The following is a 16,128-nucleotide window of genomic DNA, read 5'->3' as shown; positions in this document are numbered from 1 at the left end:
CACTCTTTAAAAACATAATCACAATTACAAATGGCCGCCGTTTTAATAATGCGTGATGCGTGTTAACAAAAACTTTTAACGAAATCGCTTAGTTGTATTTTGTTTAATACCGCGAAAAATATTTATCATCATACTGTAGAGAAGGAAGAAAGTAAGTTTTATTATATAATTTGATAACTTTAATGTTGCCGGCGTTATCGCCATTTCGATTGTTCAAATTGCGAAAGGTGCAGAATTTTAGCGTAAATGTGTCGATAATTATAGAAGGCGTGCAGCTATGTCGCTGCCGCCGTACCTTTTGGGGCCCAACCCCTGGGCCACCATGATGGCACAGCAGCAGCTGGCGGCGGCGCAGCAGGCCGCGCTGCAAGCGCACGCTGCCGCTGCTGCTGTCATGCCTCCGGTGCCGCCATCGCAGCCGCCGAAGCCGCATCACATACCGGAAGAGAAAATAAAAGAAAAAGGTAAATATTACTGTATTTAATGTTGTTAAACTAAATTCAATGTTCTCAAATAGGTTAATAGACTGAACTAAGTCTAAGCTTGAAAACGGTACTGTACCGCTAAATTCAAAAATTACCCAAGTTATTGCCTTCTGTATTGCACCATAAAATTTTTGTTTAAAACGGGTTATAAGTCAGTTTTTACACTAAATTACAGTATGTATATAAATGATATGAAAGCCTAATATATTTTGCCTACTGTGGGTTTCTAAGAACAAAATCTCCATTTTAAAAAAAGTCGATATGTTTTATACAGTGATTATGGTTTCAGAAACCCATGGTTAGTACAATTAGGCATAGTTAAAGTTAGTATTTAAGTTAAAGCTTTTAGGTAATGATAGAAATTTTTATAAACCCTAAATGTAAAGTGTTCAGAATAACCCTTCTTTAGGTCCAAAGTTTATGTATTTCAGCATTTATATAAACCATTTTTGGAGGGTATATTAAATATTGCAATTGATATAATTTTCTATTCAAGTTTTAATAGAAAATGCTGTTATTGCACACATTTATAAATCCTGTATTATACAATCTTAAAACTTCAATTCTCTTCTGCATTGTTAGTTTTTGCACTTTTTGTTTACAACCTTATTCACAAGGTTTATAAAAATGTTAATGTAATATTATCTTCTATAGCTCAGAAATGGTTACAATTACAATCAAAACGATTTGCGGAGAAGCGCAAATTTGGATTTGTGGATGCACAAAAAGAGGACATGCCACCTGAGCATATCAGAAAGATCATTAGGGATCATGGTGATATGACTAGCCGGAAATACCGTCATGACAAAAGAGTCTATCTTGGAGCTCTTAAATACATGCCACATGCAGTCATGAAGCTCCTAGAAAACATGCCCATGCCTTGGGAACAGATTAGAGATGTAAAGGTTTTATACCATATCACTGGTGCTATAACATTCGTAAATGAGATACCATGGGTAATAGAACCGGTTTACATAGCTCAGTGGGGCACTATGTGGATTATGATGAGAAGAGAAAAACGTGACAGAAGACATTTCAAGAGAATGAGATTTCCTCCGTTTGATGATGAGGAGCCCCCATTGGACTATGCAGATAATATTCTCGACGTTGAACCATTAGAGCCGATTCAAATTGAATTAGATCCAGAAGAAGATGCAGCAGTAGCATCATGGTTTTATGATCACAAACCTCTTATGGGAACAAAGCATGTGAATGGCTCCACATACAGGAAGTGGAATCTGTCTCTACCACAGATGGCGACACTGTATCGTCTCGCAAATCAACTTTTAACAGATCTGGTGGATGACAATTACTTTTACCTGTTTGATTCAAAAAGTTTCTTCACTGCCAAAGCTTTAAATATGGCAATACCAGGTGGGCCTAAGTTTGAGCCACTGGTTAAAGATAACTCAGCAGGAGATGAAGATTGGAATGAATTCAATGACATCAATAAAATTATTATAAGGCAACCAATCAGAACTGAGTACAGGATTGCATTCCCATATCTCTATAACAATTTGCCACATTTTGTACAGTTATCCTGGTAAGTTCACATTTGTTTCATTGAAAAATTTTGATATATAATGTTCACACAATGATAGTCATTCTATTTTCTGTAATTTACATGACACAAAATGACCATTCTTATTTTTATCAAAAAAAATATAAATTTTTGTATTGTTTTATTTTATAATTAAATTTTACTCCATAAGTATTATTAAAGTAATGTAACTTTTTAGGTATCACACTCCAAATGTGGTGTACATAAAAACAGAAGATCCAGATCTACCAGCTTTCTATTTCGATCCACTGATCAATCCCATCTCACACCGACACTCTGTTAAGTCCTTGGATCCAGTACCAGAAGAAGATGAATTTGTGCTTCCTGAGGAAGTGTCACCATTCCTCCAAGAGACCGCTTTGTACACTGATAACACTGCTAATGGAATTGCTTTGTTATGGGCACCAAGGCCATTCAATATGAGATCAGGTGAGAATAGAATATTTCTTTGAAGATGTGTTTTTGCTGCAATCAATCTTTTGTTACCTAAACTCTTTTAGTTTAGATTTCTTATGTTAAACCTACACTTAGGATCATTCTTAGTAACCAAAAATTCTGAGTGTGAAAAAAAGACTGGAATTAATATAATTATAATTAACTGTAGGACGCTCACGTCGTGCTATCGACGTGCCATTGGTGAAGACTTGGTATAAAGAGCATTGTCCACCTGGACAACCTGTAAAAGTCAGGGTTTCTTACCAGAAACTGCTCAAGTACTATGTACTGAACGCATTAAAGCATAGACCTCCAAAACCACAGAAGAAGAGGTAAGTTTCATGTTTATTACAATATAATCCAATGCAAAAACCAAAAAATAAACTAATGAAGTGGGATGACATGTTTTGGCAATGGAAATGGATAGTTATAACATCTTTCAGTTTGTCTACTTTTTTTAATAATTTAACATTTCTCTCTAGATACCTATTCCGTTCTTTCAAATCAACAAAGTTCTTCCAAACTACAACATTGGATTGGGTGGAAGCTGGCTTACAAGTATGCCGACAGGGTTACAACATGTTGAATCTGTTGATTCACCGCAAAAACCTTAACTATCTTCATCTTGACTACAACTTCAACTTGAAACCAGTGAAAACACTCACCACAAAGGAAAGAAAGAAATCACGATTTGGAAATGGTAAGGTTTCATTAATATAAAATTTATATTTGCAAAGTTAATGATAATAATGCATAAAGCTGCCTTCATTTGAATTGTAAAGATCTAAAACATGTATCATATGTACCTTCAGTAAAAGATTACTTGTTTAAATCATTTTCCATTTTTATTGAAATACTAGCTTTTACCCGCGATTTCGTCCGCGCGGAATAAAAAAAAATGCACACAAGATAAAAAGTTCCTATGTCCGTCTCCTAGTTCAAAGCTACCTCCCCATCAATTTTTAACTAAACCAGTTCGAACTATCTTGAGGTATAAATAGTGTAACTGACACGACTTTCTTTTATATATATATATAAGATTCATATTGAATACAAATATCTATCTGTTTTAGTGCTCCTAATTATTTTTATCAATTCGCGAGTTATGACGTCACAACATAGTTTGCACTTTATTATTATGCTTGTGAATTACATTTCAGCTTTCCATTTATGTCGTGAGATCTTACGTCTCACCAAGCTGATAGTGGACTCGCATGTTCAGTACCGGTTGAACAATGTGGACTCATTCCAACTGGCTGATGGGTTGCAGTACATCTTTGCTCATGTCGGTCAACTGACCGGCATGTACAGATACAAGTACAAACTTATGAGGCAGATAAGAATGTGCAAGGATTTAAAACATCTCATCTATTATAGATTTAATACTGTAAGTTAATAATGTTTATTGTCGTTGTTTATTTTTTTTATAATTTTTTTTTTGGCGTAATTTTATTTAAGTACTGATTGGTCTTGTAATGAAATGTTCTTACTGATTTATATTGTGATTAGTGTACAGGATTTAATTAAGCGAAATTAGTAATCATTCTCAACAATGTCTATGGTTAATTTTTATTGTTTTGGCTGTTGACTGAAAATGTTTTCTTCCTTAGGGTCCTGTGTCAAAGGGTCCAGGATGCGGTTTTTGGGCGCCAGGATGGCGTGTATGGTTGTTTTTTATGCGCGGCATAACGCCTTTACTAGAACGCTGGCTCGGCAATCTTCTGTCCCGACAATTTGAGGGAAGACATTCCAAAGGTAGGATCTTGCTTTTTGACACTTGTATTTATACTAGAAGTTTTAAAACAACACAAAAAAAAAATTGATATAAATATCTGTCATACAGTCCATCAGAAAAGTTCCCGGTATCTTTTCTAGTGTCATCAACTTGCTGGGCGAGTTCTTTCATACGAAAAAGTTGTAATAAAAAAGACATCAGAGTTTTTATATTGTAATAAATGTATCAGGTGTGGCAAAGACGGTTACCAAGCAGCGCGTCGAGTCTCACTTCGACCTGGAGCTGCGAGCGTCCGTCATGCACGATATAGTGGACATGATGCCCGAAGGTATCAAGCAGAACAAGGCCAGGACTATTCTGCAACATCTGTCTGAAGCATGGAGGTGCTGGAAGGCGAATATACCATGGAAGGTTAGTGTAGTGTAGCTCTAGCTAATTAACTATGTGGTCAAATTATTCTATGTGTGAATTTTTACGAAATATACTATACTATATAATTACTTAATAAAAATCAACATTTATTTATATCCAATTGTATTTATACCAGGTGCCAGGTCTACCAACACCTATCGAGAACATGATCCTGCGCTACGTGAAAATGAAGGCGGACTGGTGGACGAACACAGCGCACTACAACCGCGAGCGCATCCGGCGCGGCGCAACCGTCGACAAGACTGTTTGCAAGAAGAACCTCGGCAGACTCACACGACTCTACCTCAAGGCTGAGCAAGAGCGACAACATAACTATTTAAAGGTAATAACGCCCAATAAAATTTAGTTCAGTTTCCAGTTTGGCCACGTCGAAACTCAAGTATTCGAAATTATAGTCTGTTATTCAGTAAACTTTGCAGATACCAACCTTTCTTCATTGTGATGTTTCTAAATAAAATTAAAGATACATTGATTTTATAGGATGGGCCTTACATCTCACCTGAAGAAGCCGTGGCAATTTACACTACAACAGTCCACTGGCTGGAATCTCGTCGATTTGCTCCCATACCTTTCCCGCCACTGTCATACAAACATGACACGAAGTTATTGATCCTTGCCCTGGAAAGATTGAAGGAAGCTTACAGTGTCAAGTCTCGACTCAACCAGAGCCAAAGAGAGGAGCTTGGACTTATAGAGCAGGCGTATGATAACCCTCATGAAGCACTCTCTAGGATCAAACGTCATTTGCTCACACAGAGGACATTTAGAGAGGTACGACAACTTATAATAAACTCTCCGTCTGTAAGATAATCACATGTCATTATGAATAGGTTACATTTACTTTAAGAAACGTAATTTTAACATTACTTTTGTAGGTTGGAATTGAGTTCATGGACCTGTACTCTCATCTTGTACCAGTGTATGACGTAGAACCACTCGAGAAGATAACAGACGCGTACCTAGACCAGTATTTGTGGTACGAGGCGGACAAACGTCGACTGTTGCCGCCCTGGGTCAAGCCTGCAGATACTGAGCCGTCGCCACTGCTCGTGTACAAATGGTGTCAAGGTGATTAGATATTTATTTCACTTTAACGTGAGTTACAACTGCCGTATTTATATTTGTATTTGTTTGGTTGGCTTCCAATGGGAGAAGAATTACAGTAGCAGTGCAAGAAGTAATGGCAATTACCCATAGTGTGCGTTGTGGCAAAGGAGATTCATGTGGTTGTACCATCCCCTTGTTACAAACCTCACTTTGGTTAGCTGCATATTCATCAATGTTCAAGATCATCTACCATCGAAAAGAAACACCTGAAGATGTGGGAAATTAGATTATATTTTCTTTACGATTGAAACTTTATAATTTTCGAAATTTTTCAAAATTCGTTAACTGGCATGACAGTGCATGTCTTTGTGACTAAATAATTAAAAAAATATTACATTAAATTCCACATTATACTATCTAGTTTATTCTCATATACACATCTTATGTATGTATAATAAACACTAGCTTTTTACCGCGACACCGTCCGCGCGGAATTAAAAAGAAACTTAGTAAAATGTCTTTGTGTTCTTCCAGACTATGTTCTACATCTGTGCCAAATTTCATCAAGATCCGTTCAGCTGTTCCGACCTTCAAACAAACATCCATCCATCCATCCAAACATGCGCATTTATAATATTAGTAAGATTAAAGAACTTTTTGTACTAATGTTTTTTTTATATTCTTTAGGTATAAACAACCTACAAGAGGTTTGGGAGGTTGGTGAGGGGGAGTGCAACGTGCTGCTGGAGTCGCGCTTTGAGAAACTGTATGAGAAGATTGACCTCACGCTGCTCAACCGACTGCTGAGGCTCATTGTTGACCACAATATCGCCGACTATATGACCGCCAAGAACAACGTCGTCATCAATTACAAGGTACATATAGCAGTATCATCTTAGTGTACATTCAAAGTACTACCTTTTATTAAGGTTGTAGCTAATATCCAAGGAGTTTTATAGTGGAAATTAATACATTTGGGTACAAATCAAATTATTGGAATTTGATAATTGTTATATTGCTAAGTTTAAAAAAAAATTATGGATTTGGCATAATTTTTTGCGTAATTTGCGAATATATTTTTCTAATTAATTAAAGGGATAAGCCTGGAGTCCTTCTTTTCTGATTAAATTACCAATAAAATTAAACATCGTTCTTAAAAATTATCAACTTATCAAGTTACAGAATGAATATAGTTAAAATATGTACAAATTCAATTGGAATGTTTCAGGATATGAACCACACGAACTCGTACGGCATCATCCGAGGTCTGCAGTTCGCGTCGTTCATCGTGCAGTATTACGGCTTGGTCCTGGACCTACTTGTGCTGGGCCTTCAGCGCGCCAGTGAGATGGCTGGCCCGCCACAGCTGCCCAATGACTTCCTGTCCTATCAGGACAGACAGACGGAGGTGACCCACCCCATACGACTGTATTGTAGATATGTCGACAGGATTCACATATTCTTCAGGTAATATTAACGTGCATATAATTCATCTAAATTAATTTCTGTGCATACTTTTCTCAATTATGGCCATTTCTGATTGGTGGCATATATTTGTTTTGTTCAGATTCACGGCGGAAGAGGCGCGCGATCTGATCCAGCGCTACCTGACGGAGCACCCCGACCCCAATAACGAGAACATTGTGGGCTACAACAACAAGAAGTGTTGGCCACGTGACGCCCGCATGCGACTCATGAAACATGACGTCAACTTGTACGTATTTAACACTTAGTGTAGATTCGTAGTGACAATTATACACTAAGGGTCTCTCTTAACGTAGCGAACAATCAGTGACAATTAGTTTTTGGCTTTGAAAGAGGTATTTTATAAGATCAATAATCTTGAATTATGTTACAGGGGTCGTGCAGTGTTTTGGGACATAAAGAATCGACTGCCGCGCTCTGTCACCACCATACAGTGGGAGAACAGTTTCGTTTCGGTGTATTCGAAAGATAATCCGAATCTCTTGTTCAACATGGCCGGGTTTGAATGCAGAATCTTGCCAAAGGTTAGTAATTTTTGGAACGAAGTTCCTTATCGCGCATTGTGAAAGGGGGCTAGACGGAAAAAATTCTTACGAAAAGTTGTCACGACACTTTTTGCTATAGACGAATGAGCGCTACTTCACCATGGCAACGACGTGACAATATATAACGAAAATTTATAGAAATAAAATGTACTTCTTGTGAAGCCTTAAGTTTTTTATTCATAGAATAAACATTGGTTCCTTCACTAATTAATCGAAAGGAACTTCGTTCCATCCGGGTGTCCCTTGACACCTCTCAAGTTTTTTTTTTTTTTACTACTTAAACTTCATTGCAGATGCTCATATTAGTCTAGTTAAACACCTATTAATTTAACAAACCTATTTGTATATAAAAAAAATACATTCAAGAATTTAATATTCATAACGAGAAAATAAACTAATGAACATTAAGATAATTGCAATAGAATTTCATTCAAACATTAATATTCAATGTATGTACAGTGTCGCAGTCAACACGAGGAGCTATCGCACCGCGACGGAGTATGGAACTTACAGAACGAGGTGACGAAGGAACGCACCGCGCAATGCTATTTACGTGTAGATGATGAGTCGCTCGCTCGCTTCCACAACCGTGTGCGACAGATACTTATGGCCTCGGGCTCCACCACATTCACAAAGATTGTCAACAAGTGGAACACGGCACTTATTGGTGAGATAAATTCTTAGTTATAATAAAAACCACCTGAGTAAGTAATCAAAGCCGAAAGTAGTAAGTTATAAGAACCTGTAAGGTAATCACAACTGTATAAATTTCACACTTGTCATAGATTTTTAATTAATAAGTGTAATTTGGAATATTGGATGTGATGAATCGCGTAGGGGTCCTGAATCCAGAGAGTCCCTGTGCTCTGGGGGCGGGCAGTATCTGCGGGCGCGCTGATCGCGACGTACCGTAGCGCTGTACGTCTGAGACTACGCTTTCTGATCTTATTACAAACATTCCATCACTCACAATAGTTTGGTGATGCTATTATAAATTGATCCAATTGTGTATCAGAAAAAGAAAATATAATATCATGCTTTTTTTTTTGTTTTTAAGGTTTAATGACTTACTTCCGAGAGGCTGTTGTCAATACGCAAGAATTGTTGGATTTGTTAGTAAAATGCGAGAACAAGATCCAGACCCGTATCAAGATCGGTCTCAATTCTAAAATGCCATCGCGTTTCCCGCCGGTCGTTTTCTACACGCCGAAGGAGTTGGGAGGTCTCGGAATGTTGTCTATGGGACATGTGCTCATACCACAGGTAAGCATCGCTGAAATATTAGTGCTGTCATTATTTAAAATAAAGGTAAAATCAACAGATTTACTCATAGTTGAAATTATATCGAAAAGCTAATGAAAATATTACAGTAATAAAAAAAATTGATGTAGTTGAAAAGTTGAGAACAACGGAAAATTTACTGTCAAATGTCAAGACCCTATTTGGGTCTAGTTAGTCAGATGAAGTCTAGTTAGATGAATTCTTAATACAAGATATAGAATAATAGGTAGTTTTAATTTATTTAAAAGTAACTTTTTAATTGTTAGTTATCTGCACAATCTATGAAGTTATGATAACATCTTACATTGTCGTATTTCCCTTGCAGTCTGACCTCCGCTGGTCCAAGCAAACCGACGTGGGCATCACTCATTTCCGCTCTGGTATGTCGCACGATGAAGACCAGCTCATCCCCAACTTGTACCGTTACATCCAGCCGTGGGAGGCGGAGTTTGTAGACTCACAGCGTGTATGGGCAGAGTACGCTCTCAAGAGGCAGGAGGCCAATGCACAAAACAGGTAACTAACAATTTTAATGTACTACTCCAAAAGTCATATACAAGATACATAAAATGTACTCAGAATTTTTTAATAGCCAGTCATTAAGGGCGTAGCTTATTCTTACCATTAAATTTTCTGATTAATACATGCTGATAATAGAGCATTCCACTGGTAAAAGTATGATCAGAAACAAAGAAGAAATCCCTACAGTTTGTAGTTTTAGTATAGATATATTTAGAAGTGATGAATCGCGTAGGGGTCCAGAAACCAGAGAGGCCATGTGCTTTGGGGGTGGGCAGTGACTGCGGGCTCGCCGACCGCGAAGTACTGTAGCGCTGTCCGTCTGAGACTACGCAGTCTGATCAACAAAATAATAAACTAGCTACGATAGTAAATTCTTCAACAAAATTTAGACATTATATTACTTTATAGGCGTTTAACACTCGAAGATCTAGAAGATTCCTGGGATAGAGGCATTCCAAGAATCAACACACTGTTCCAGAAAGATCGACACACCCTCGCTTATGACAAGGGCTGGCGTATACGTACAGAGTTCAAACAGTATCAGGTAATTCACGAAATCAAATGGTTTTATTCCTTTACGAGAAAGTTTTGAAAATAACAAGGACTAAATTGCCGTAATGGCTAATTTTTTTCTTTAGGTGTTAAAACAGAATCCGTTCTGGTGGACCCATCAGCGCCACGACGGCAAATTGTGGAACTTAAACAACTACCGCACTGACATGATTCAGGCGCTTGGTGGAGTTGAGGGAATACTCGAACATACGCTCTTCAAGGGCACATACTTCCCCACATGGGAAGGTTTGTTCTGGTCAGTATTCTTTTAATTTATGCATTTTAAAGTAGTTTATTGTTGTTATTTTATAAAATTGTTGTTAATAATTATAGGGAGAAAGCATCAGGATTTGAAGAATCAATGAAATACAAAAAGTTGACAAATGCTCAGCGTTCAGGTTTGAACCAAATCCCGAACCGTCGCTTCACTCTGTGGTGGTCACCCACTATTAACAGGGCCAACGTTTACGTCGGTTTCCAGGTAACGACATTTTCTTTCAAAGGTAGATTACTATTTATTTTTTTAAATATCCACATTTACGAATTGTGTGCATTTTTAGGTGCAACTGGATCTGACTGGCATTTTCATGCACGGCAAAATTCCGACACTGAAAATCTCGCTCATTCAAATATTCAGAGCTCACTTGTGGCAGAAAGTGCACGAGTCGATCGTCATGGATTTGTGTCAGGTAATTTTCAATTATTATTCATAAATCTTGAAACAAAGATTTCAGAGATAAGTTACGTTATTTAAAGAGTGATTAGTATTTTTACAATTATTTTAATTAACACAGGTATTTGACCAAGAACTGGACGCTCTTGAAATTGAAACAGTGCAAAAAGAAACAATTCATCCTCGAAAATCGTACAAGATGAATTCATCCTGCGCGGATATCCTACTCTTCTCTGCATACAAGTGGAATGTGTCCCGACCATCACTGCTAGCCGATTCCAAGTATGTCACTAAATAATTTAATAAATTACGGTTTAAAAGATCCAATAGATGAGGAATTTGGTTTCATATGACGTCCGTTAAGTCACAATAATAATAAAGAACTAGTAAGTTAACGATATTAATATTGAATTATCCTCGTGTAGAGATACGATGGATAACACGACGACGCAGAAGTACTGGCTTGACATCCAGCTGCGGTGGGGTGACTACGACTCTCACGACGTGGAGCGGTACGCACGCGCCAAGTTCCTCGACTACACCACCGACAATATGTCCATATACCCCTCGCCCACTGGTCTGCTCATCGCCATAGACCTCGCGTACAACCTACACAGGTACTTTGATTACTATTCTATTTCTTTACGGGTTTACTGCTGCACTCATAGACGTAAATGTAAATTTAAGATAAGAAAACTACACAAAGGGACTCCTTTAGTGGCCACTTAATGATTTTGTATGTGGCTGTAAATCTTTATATTCTTTATATCAGTGCAAAGTGAATTATTTATTTTTTTAATAGCCTATTTAAATTATTACATTGCTTATCTTGTAAATGATTTCTTCAAAGTCTTAGTGTAACATGTTCCTTAAATAATTTAAAACAATTTTTGATGTAAACAATTTCCCAACAATTATTATGTTTTTTATTTTATCTCACAGCGCATACGGTAACTGGTTCCCGGGTTGCAAGCCGTTGATTCAACAAGCTATGGCCAAGATAATGAAGGCCAATCCTGCGCTGTATGTGCTGCGCGAGCGCATCCGCAAGGCGCTGCAGCTCTACTCCTCTGAGCCCACCGAGCCCTACCTCTCCAGTCAGAACTACGGAGAGCTCTTCTCCAATCAGATCATTTGGTAACTAATCTACCTTGTAAAATACACGGCGATTGAGTTGGCACGTCGACCCAAAGAGTACTAATGTTCTCGTCGTGCCATATCAAATACGAGATATTCTGGTTTACGGTTAATATAAATAAGTAGTCCTACATAATTAAAACTTAAATAAACAATACAACTTCTCTAATTACAAAAAATTAGGTAAATGTTATCTGTAATTATTTTTTTGTGATGTATTCACCCAAATATGTTCTTTATAGGTTTGTAGATGACACAAATGTGTACAGAGTGACGATACACAAGACATTCGAAGGCAACTTAACAACCAAACCCATCAACGGTGCCATCTTTATCTTCAACCCGCGCACAGGACAGCTGTTCCTTAAGATCATTCACACCAGCGTGTGGGCCGGACAGAAACGTTTGGGACAGGTAAATACAAAAAAGTACTACAGTCGAACCTGGATAAGCGAGAAACTCGGTTTTGAAAGAAAAAAAAAATGTCGCGGTTCCTTGGACTCTCGTTAATCCCGGTTCGACTGTATGACTAGAGACAATTTCTGGAATGTTGTTAGACCGGAGCAAACAAATATTTATAACTATCGTTCCATATAATTAAGAAAGATAAACATAATTTAACTTTTCAGATAGATCTTTTAAATAAATTTACAATTGTTATGTTTCTTGTTTATATTAGCTCGCTAAATGGAAAACTGCAGAAGAAGTAGCGGCGTTGATTCGATCACTGCCTGTTGAAGAACAGCCGAAACAAATTATTGTCACCAGAAAGGGAATGTTGGATCCATTGGAGGTAAACTATTTTTTTTTAACTCATATTTCTAATCGATGTACACAAAATCTAATATCGAATTATTAATAATAGCAATTACAATGGCGTAGAAAGGCTCGAAAAAATTCTGAGGTATTTTTTTTTTTCTCATTGGGCCGATCTACCTAAAGAGAAACACTGTTACATGGCGTTCAGTCTAGATCTATAGTTTTGGTCATTATTGTAGGTATTAAGCACTCCTTACTATTTCTATAAAACATTTCTATATATCTGATCCCAGGTCCACTTGCTCGACTTCCCGAACATTGTGATCAAGGGCTCAGAGCTGCAGCTGCCGTTCCAGGCTTGCCTCAAGGTGGAGAAATTTGGTGACTTGATCCTGAAAGCTACAGAACCACAGATGGTTCTATTCAACCTTTACGACGATTGGCTGAAGACAATCTCATCATATACTGTAAGTAATCATATGAGATTTTATAAAAATAGTGGTAAATTATTGTTAATCAATCCCACTCAGCTTTAGAAAGGACTGTGACGGGCTCAAATTTAACAAATAACCTACCAGTGGGTGATTAATTCCTAAAATTAAAGTAAGAAAAAGTCCTCAGACAAATTGAAAACTTCTTCCTTTTTGAAGTCTTAAAAGACGGCACAGATGTAACATCATCTTTTGAGTATTAATAAATGTGGCAAGGATATCTTTGATAATTCTAAGTATGCATGAATTAGTTGTAGTCAACCAACCCACACTGGACCAGCTTAATTGACTATGACTTAGTCACTCCTAACTTGGGTAAGCTCAGAGCCAATTAATGGGGACAAGTATGAGCTGATCACAAACATGTATTTTTTGATTAATTCTTTTGTGATAGATTCCAATGTTATTTAACTTGTGTTAATGATAATGTTGTTGTGTAGGCGTTCAGTCGTCTGATCCTGATCCTTCGCGCGCTGCACGTGAACACGGAGCGCACCAAGGTGCTGCTGAAGCCGGACAAGACAACTCTCACCGAGCCCCACCACATCTGGCCCACGCTCACCGACGACGACTGGATCAAGGTCGAGGTTCAGCTCAAGGATCTCATACTCGCTGATTATGGCAAGAAGAACAAGTAAGTTTCATATTTAGAACCGAAAATTGAACTGGAAGAATACGTAATTCGTACAAATGTCGAGAAATAAAACATGCTTTGTACCGGTTTTTTGACTATGGTAACTTATGTTTTGAACTAACTCCCTACATGTTATCGTTTAAATAAGAAATGTAACAAATTTATATGCATTACGAATTTTTAATAAAAATAATTGTTAACAGCGTGAACGTAGCCTCACTGACGCAATCCGAGATCCGTGACATAATCCTGGGCATGGAGATATCGGCACCTTCCGCGCAGCGGCAGCAGATCGCGGAGATAGAGAAGCAGAGCAAGGAGCAGAGCCAGCTGACTGCTACCACCACGCGCACAGTCAACAAGCACGGCGACGAGATCATCACATCCACCACCAGCAACTACGAATCCCAGACATTCAGGTATCATATAAAAAGTGCACACTTCTGATGCTATATAGATGTTGTAGTGTTTATCAAATATTTTGGCGGCTCTGAATACTGTACGAGTAGCTGCGCAGAATATAATATTAGGCGTAGTAGGACTTAAAGGGAGGTGGGGGAAAACACTGCGCAGCTCAAAAATGTAATTATACGTTGTGAAATGAACACATCGTTATAAAGACGTTCTGTGTTCGTGTGTGTGTTTAATGTCTTCTAACGTATGCAGTTTTCGTTGGTATGTTTTGTCAGTAGTTTTTCAACACAATAGCAATTACTTAAGTTATATATATTCCACAGTTCTAAAACGGAATGGCGTGTCCGTGCGATATCGGCGACCAATTTGCATCTGCGCACAAACCACATCTATGTCAGCTCTGATGACATAAAGGAGAGCGGTTATACATACATCCTGCCAAAGAATCTGCTCAAGAAGTTTGTAACAATATCAGATCTACGGGCACAGGTCAGTTTATTTCAGTTAATTTTAATAACCATGCATACAACGTCAATACGAAATGTACTCATCAAAATATCTATATATATAAAAGAAAGTTGTGTTAGTTACACCATTTATAACTCAAGAATGGCTGAATCGATTTGACTGAAAATTGGTGGGCAGGTAGCTTAGAACCAGGAAACGGACATAGGATAATTTTTACCCCATTTTCTATTTTTTATTCCGCGCGGACGGAGTCGCGGGTAAAAGCTAGTATCTTATATATGTAAATTGCTTGTTTGTGTTCTTCACAAAAAAATTGTTGTGTGTTTAGATCGCGTGCTACCTGTACGGCACCTCGCCGCCGGACAACCCAATGGTGCGCGAGGTGCAGTGTGCGGTGGTGCCGCCGCAGTGGGGCACTCACCAGCAGGTGCACCTGCCGCGCCAGCTGCCGCGTCACCCCGCGCTCGCACACCTGCAGCCGCTCGGCTGGATGCACACGCAGCCTAACGAACTGCCACAGCTATCGCCACAGGTACACATACTGTATACTTAATAGGCCCAGAGTACAGATTTCTTGTACTAAATAAGCAATGAAGAACTTATTAGGTCTTTGAACTTTGATTTTGAATGTGATAGTAAGCTCGTTACTAGTTTGTTGTTGGAACTTCAAGCAGAGATTTTGCTGATTACTGTCAAATAATGAAATTTTGAATACACCAGTGTGTGCATAGAAAATTTAATAAACGTTTTCTCCGACAGGATATAACAACACACGCAAAAATCATGGCGGAGAATCCAACGTGGGATGGGGAGAAGACGATAATAATAACTTGTTCGTTCACGCCGGGCTCGTGCTCGCTTACTGCGTACAAGTTGACGCCGAGCGGGTACGAGTGGGGCGCTAAGAACACTGACCGCGGTAACAACCCCAAGGGCTACTTGCCTAGCCACTACGAGCGTGTGCAGATGCTGCTCTCTGATCGTTTCCTCGGGTACTTTATGGTGCCTTCGCAGGGTAGCTGGAATTACAACTTCATGGGTATGTTCATTGATTACACACTTGTTTAACTCCAGTAAATGAAGTGGCCAAACAAATCCACAAACATTATATCTCTATCCATAAACAAAACTGTTGACCTCGAAATCTAATTTTAAGCCAAGTTCTAAGTAATTTTGTAATTGTCCCGTTTTTAAGTTATTTTATTTGTTGTTAGGTGTCCGGCACGATCCGAACATGAAGTACGGTGTACAGCTGGGCAATCCGCGTGAGTTCTATCATGAAGTACATCGGCCCGCTCACTTCATGAATTTCGCCGCAATGGAGGACGCGACAGCGCCGACACTCGCCGCCGACAGAGAAGACCTCTTCGCATAGAAATAATCAATATAAATGTTTAGAATTGGTATTTGAATTGAAAAACTGTTTAATTATAAGCTCAATTTTAAATATCTTCTTTGTTTTATTTCAAAGT

At 38.3% G+C, this 16,128-nt stretch overlaps 1 protein-coding gene across 1 annotated transcript; it reads left to right on the top strand.

Annotated features, from left to right (window-relative positions):
- Positions 1–3: 3 nt before the first annotated feature.
- On the top strand, positions 4–16,085 carry LOC106717755 (pre-mRNA-processing-splicing factor 8). Its single transcript, XM_045680774.1, has 35 exons — positions 4–151; positions 265–464; positions 1,140–2,028; positions 2,225–2,475; positions 2,651–2,813; positions 2,964–3,181; positions 3,642–3,868; positions 4,092–4,236; positions 4,446–4,627; positions 4,764–4,970; positions 5,129–5,419; positions 5,524–5,716; positions 6,383–6,570; positions 6,924–7,162; positions 7,263–7,409; positions 7,554–7,704; positions 8,185–8,392; positions 8,783–8,988; positions 9,332–9,522; positions 9,937–10,072; positions 10,167–10,336; positions 10,414–10,561; positions 10,641–10,769; positions 10,875–11,035; positions 11,179–11,370; positions 11,696–11,890; positions 12,133–12,304; positions 12,570–12,683; positions 12,943–13,116; positions 13,581–13,774; positions 13,978–14,193; positions 14,512–14,677; positions 14,985–15,188; positions 15,416–15,695; positions 15,871–16,085. The coding sequence occupies exons 2-35, from the start codon at positions 278–280 to the stop codon at positions 16,029–16,031; spliced, it is 7,095 nt and encodes a 2,364-aa protein (XP_045536730.1). The 5' UTR covers positions 4–151; positions 265–277; the 3' UTR covers positions 16,032–16,085.
- Positions 16,086–16,128: the final 43 nt, after the last annotated feature.

The sequence above is a fragment of the Papilio machaon genome, chromosome 13, assembly GCF_912999745.1.
Source record: "Papilio machaon chromosome 13, ilPapMach1.1, whole genome shotgun sequence".
NCBI lineage: Eukaryota > Metazoa > Arthropoda > Insecta > Lepidoptera > Papilionidae > Papilio > Papilio machaon.
This window is presented reverse-complemented; position numbering and strand designations above follow the sequence as displayed.

Bases quoted from the DNA above. Each gene is read 5' to 3' on its own strand.
- LOC106717755 (XM_045680774.1), top strand. From the start codon at position 278: ATGTCGCTGCCGCCGTACCTTTTGGGGCCCAACCCCTGGGCCACCATG. The intron at 5,717-6,382 runs GTGATTAGATAT...TATATTCTTTAG, and splicing joins CGTGTACAAATGGTGTCAAG to GTATAAACAACCTACAAGAG. The intron at 14,678-14,984 runs GTCAGTTTATTT...TTGTGTGTTTAG, and splicing joins TATCAGATCTACGGGCACAG to ATCGCGTGCTACCTGTACGG.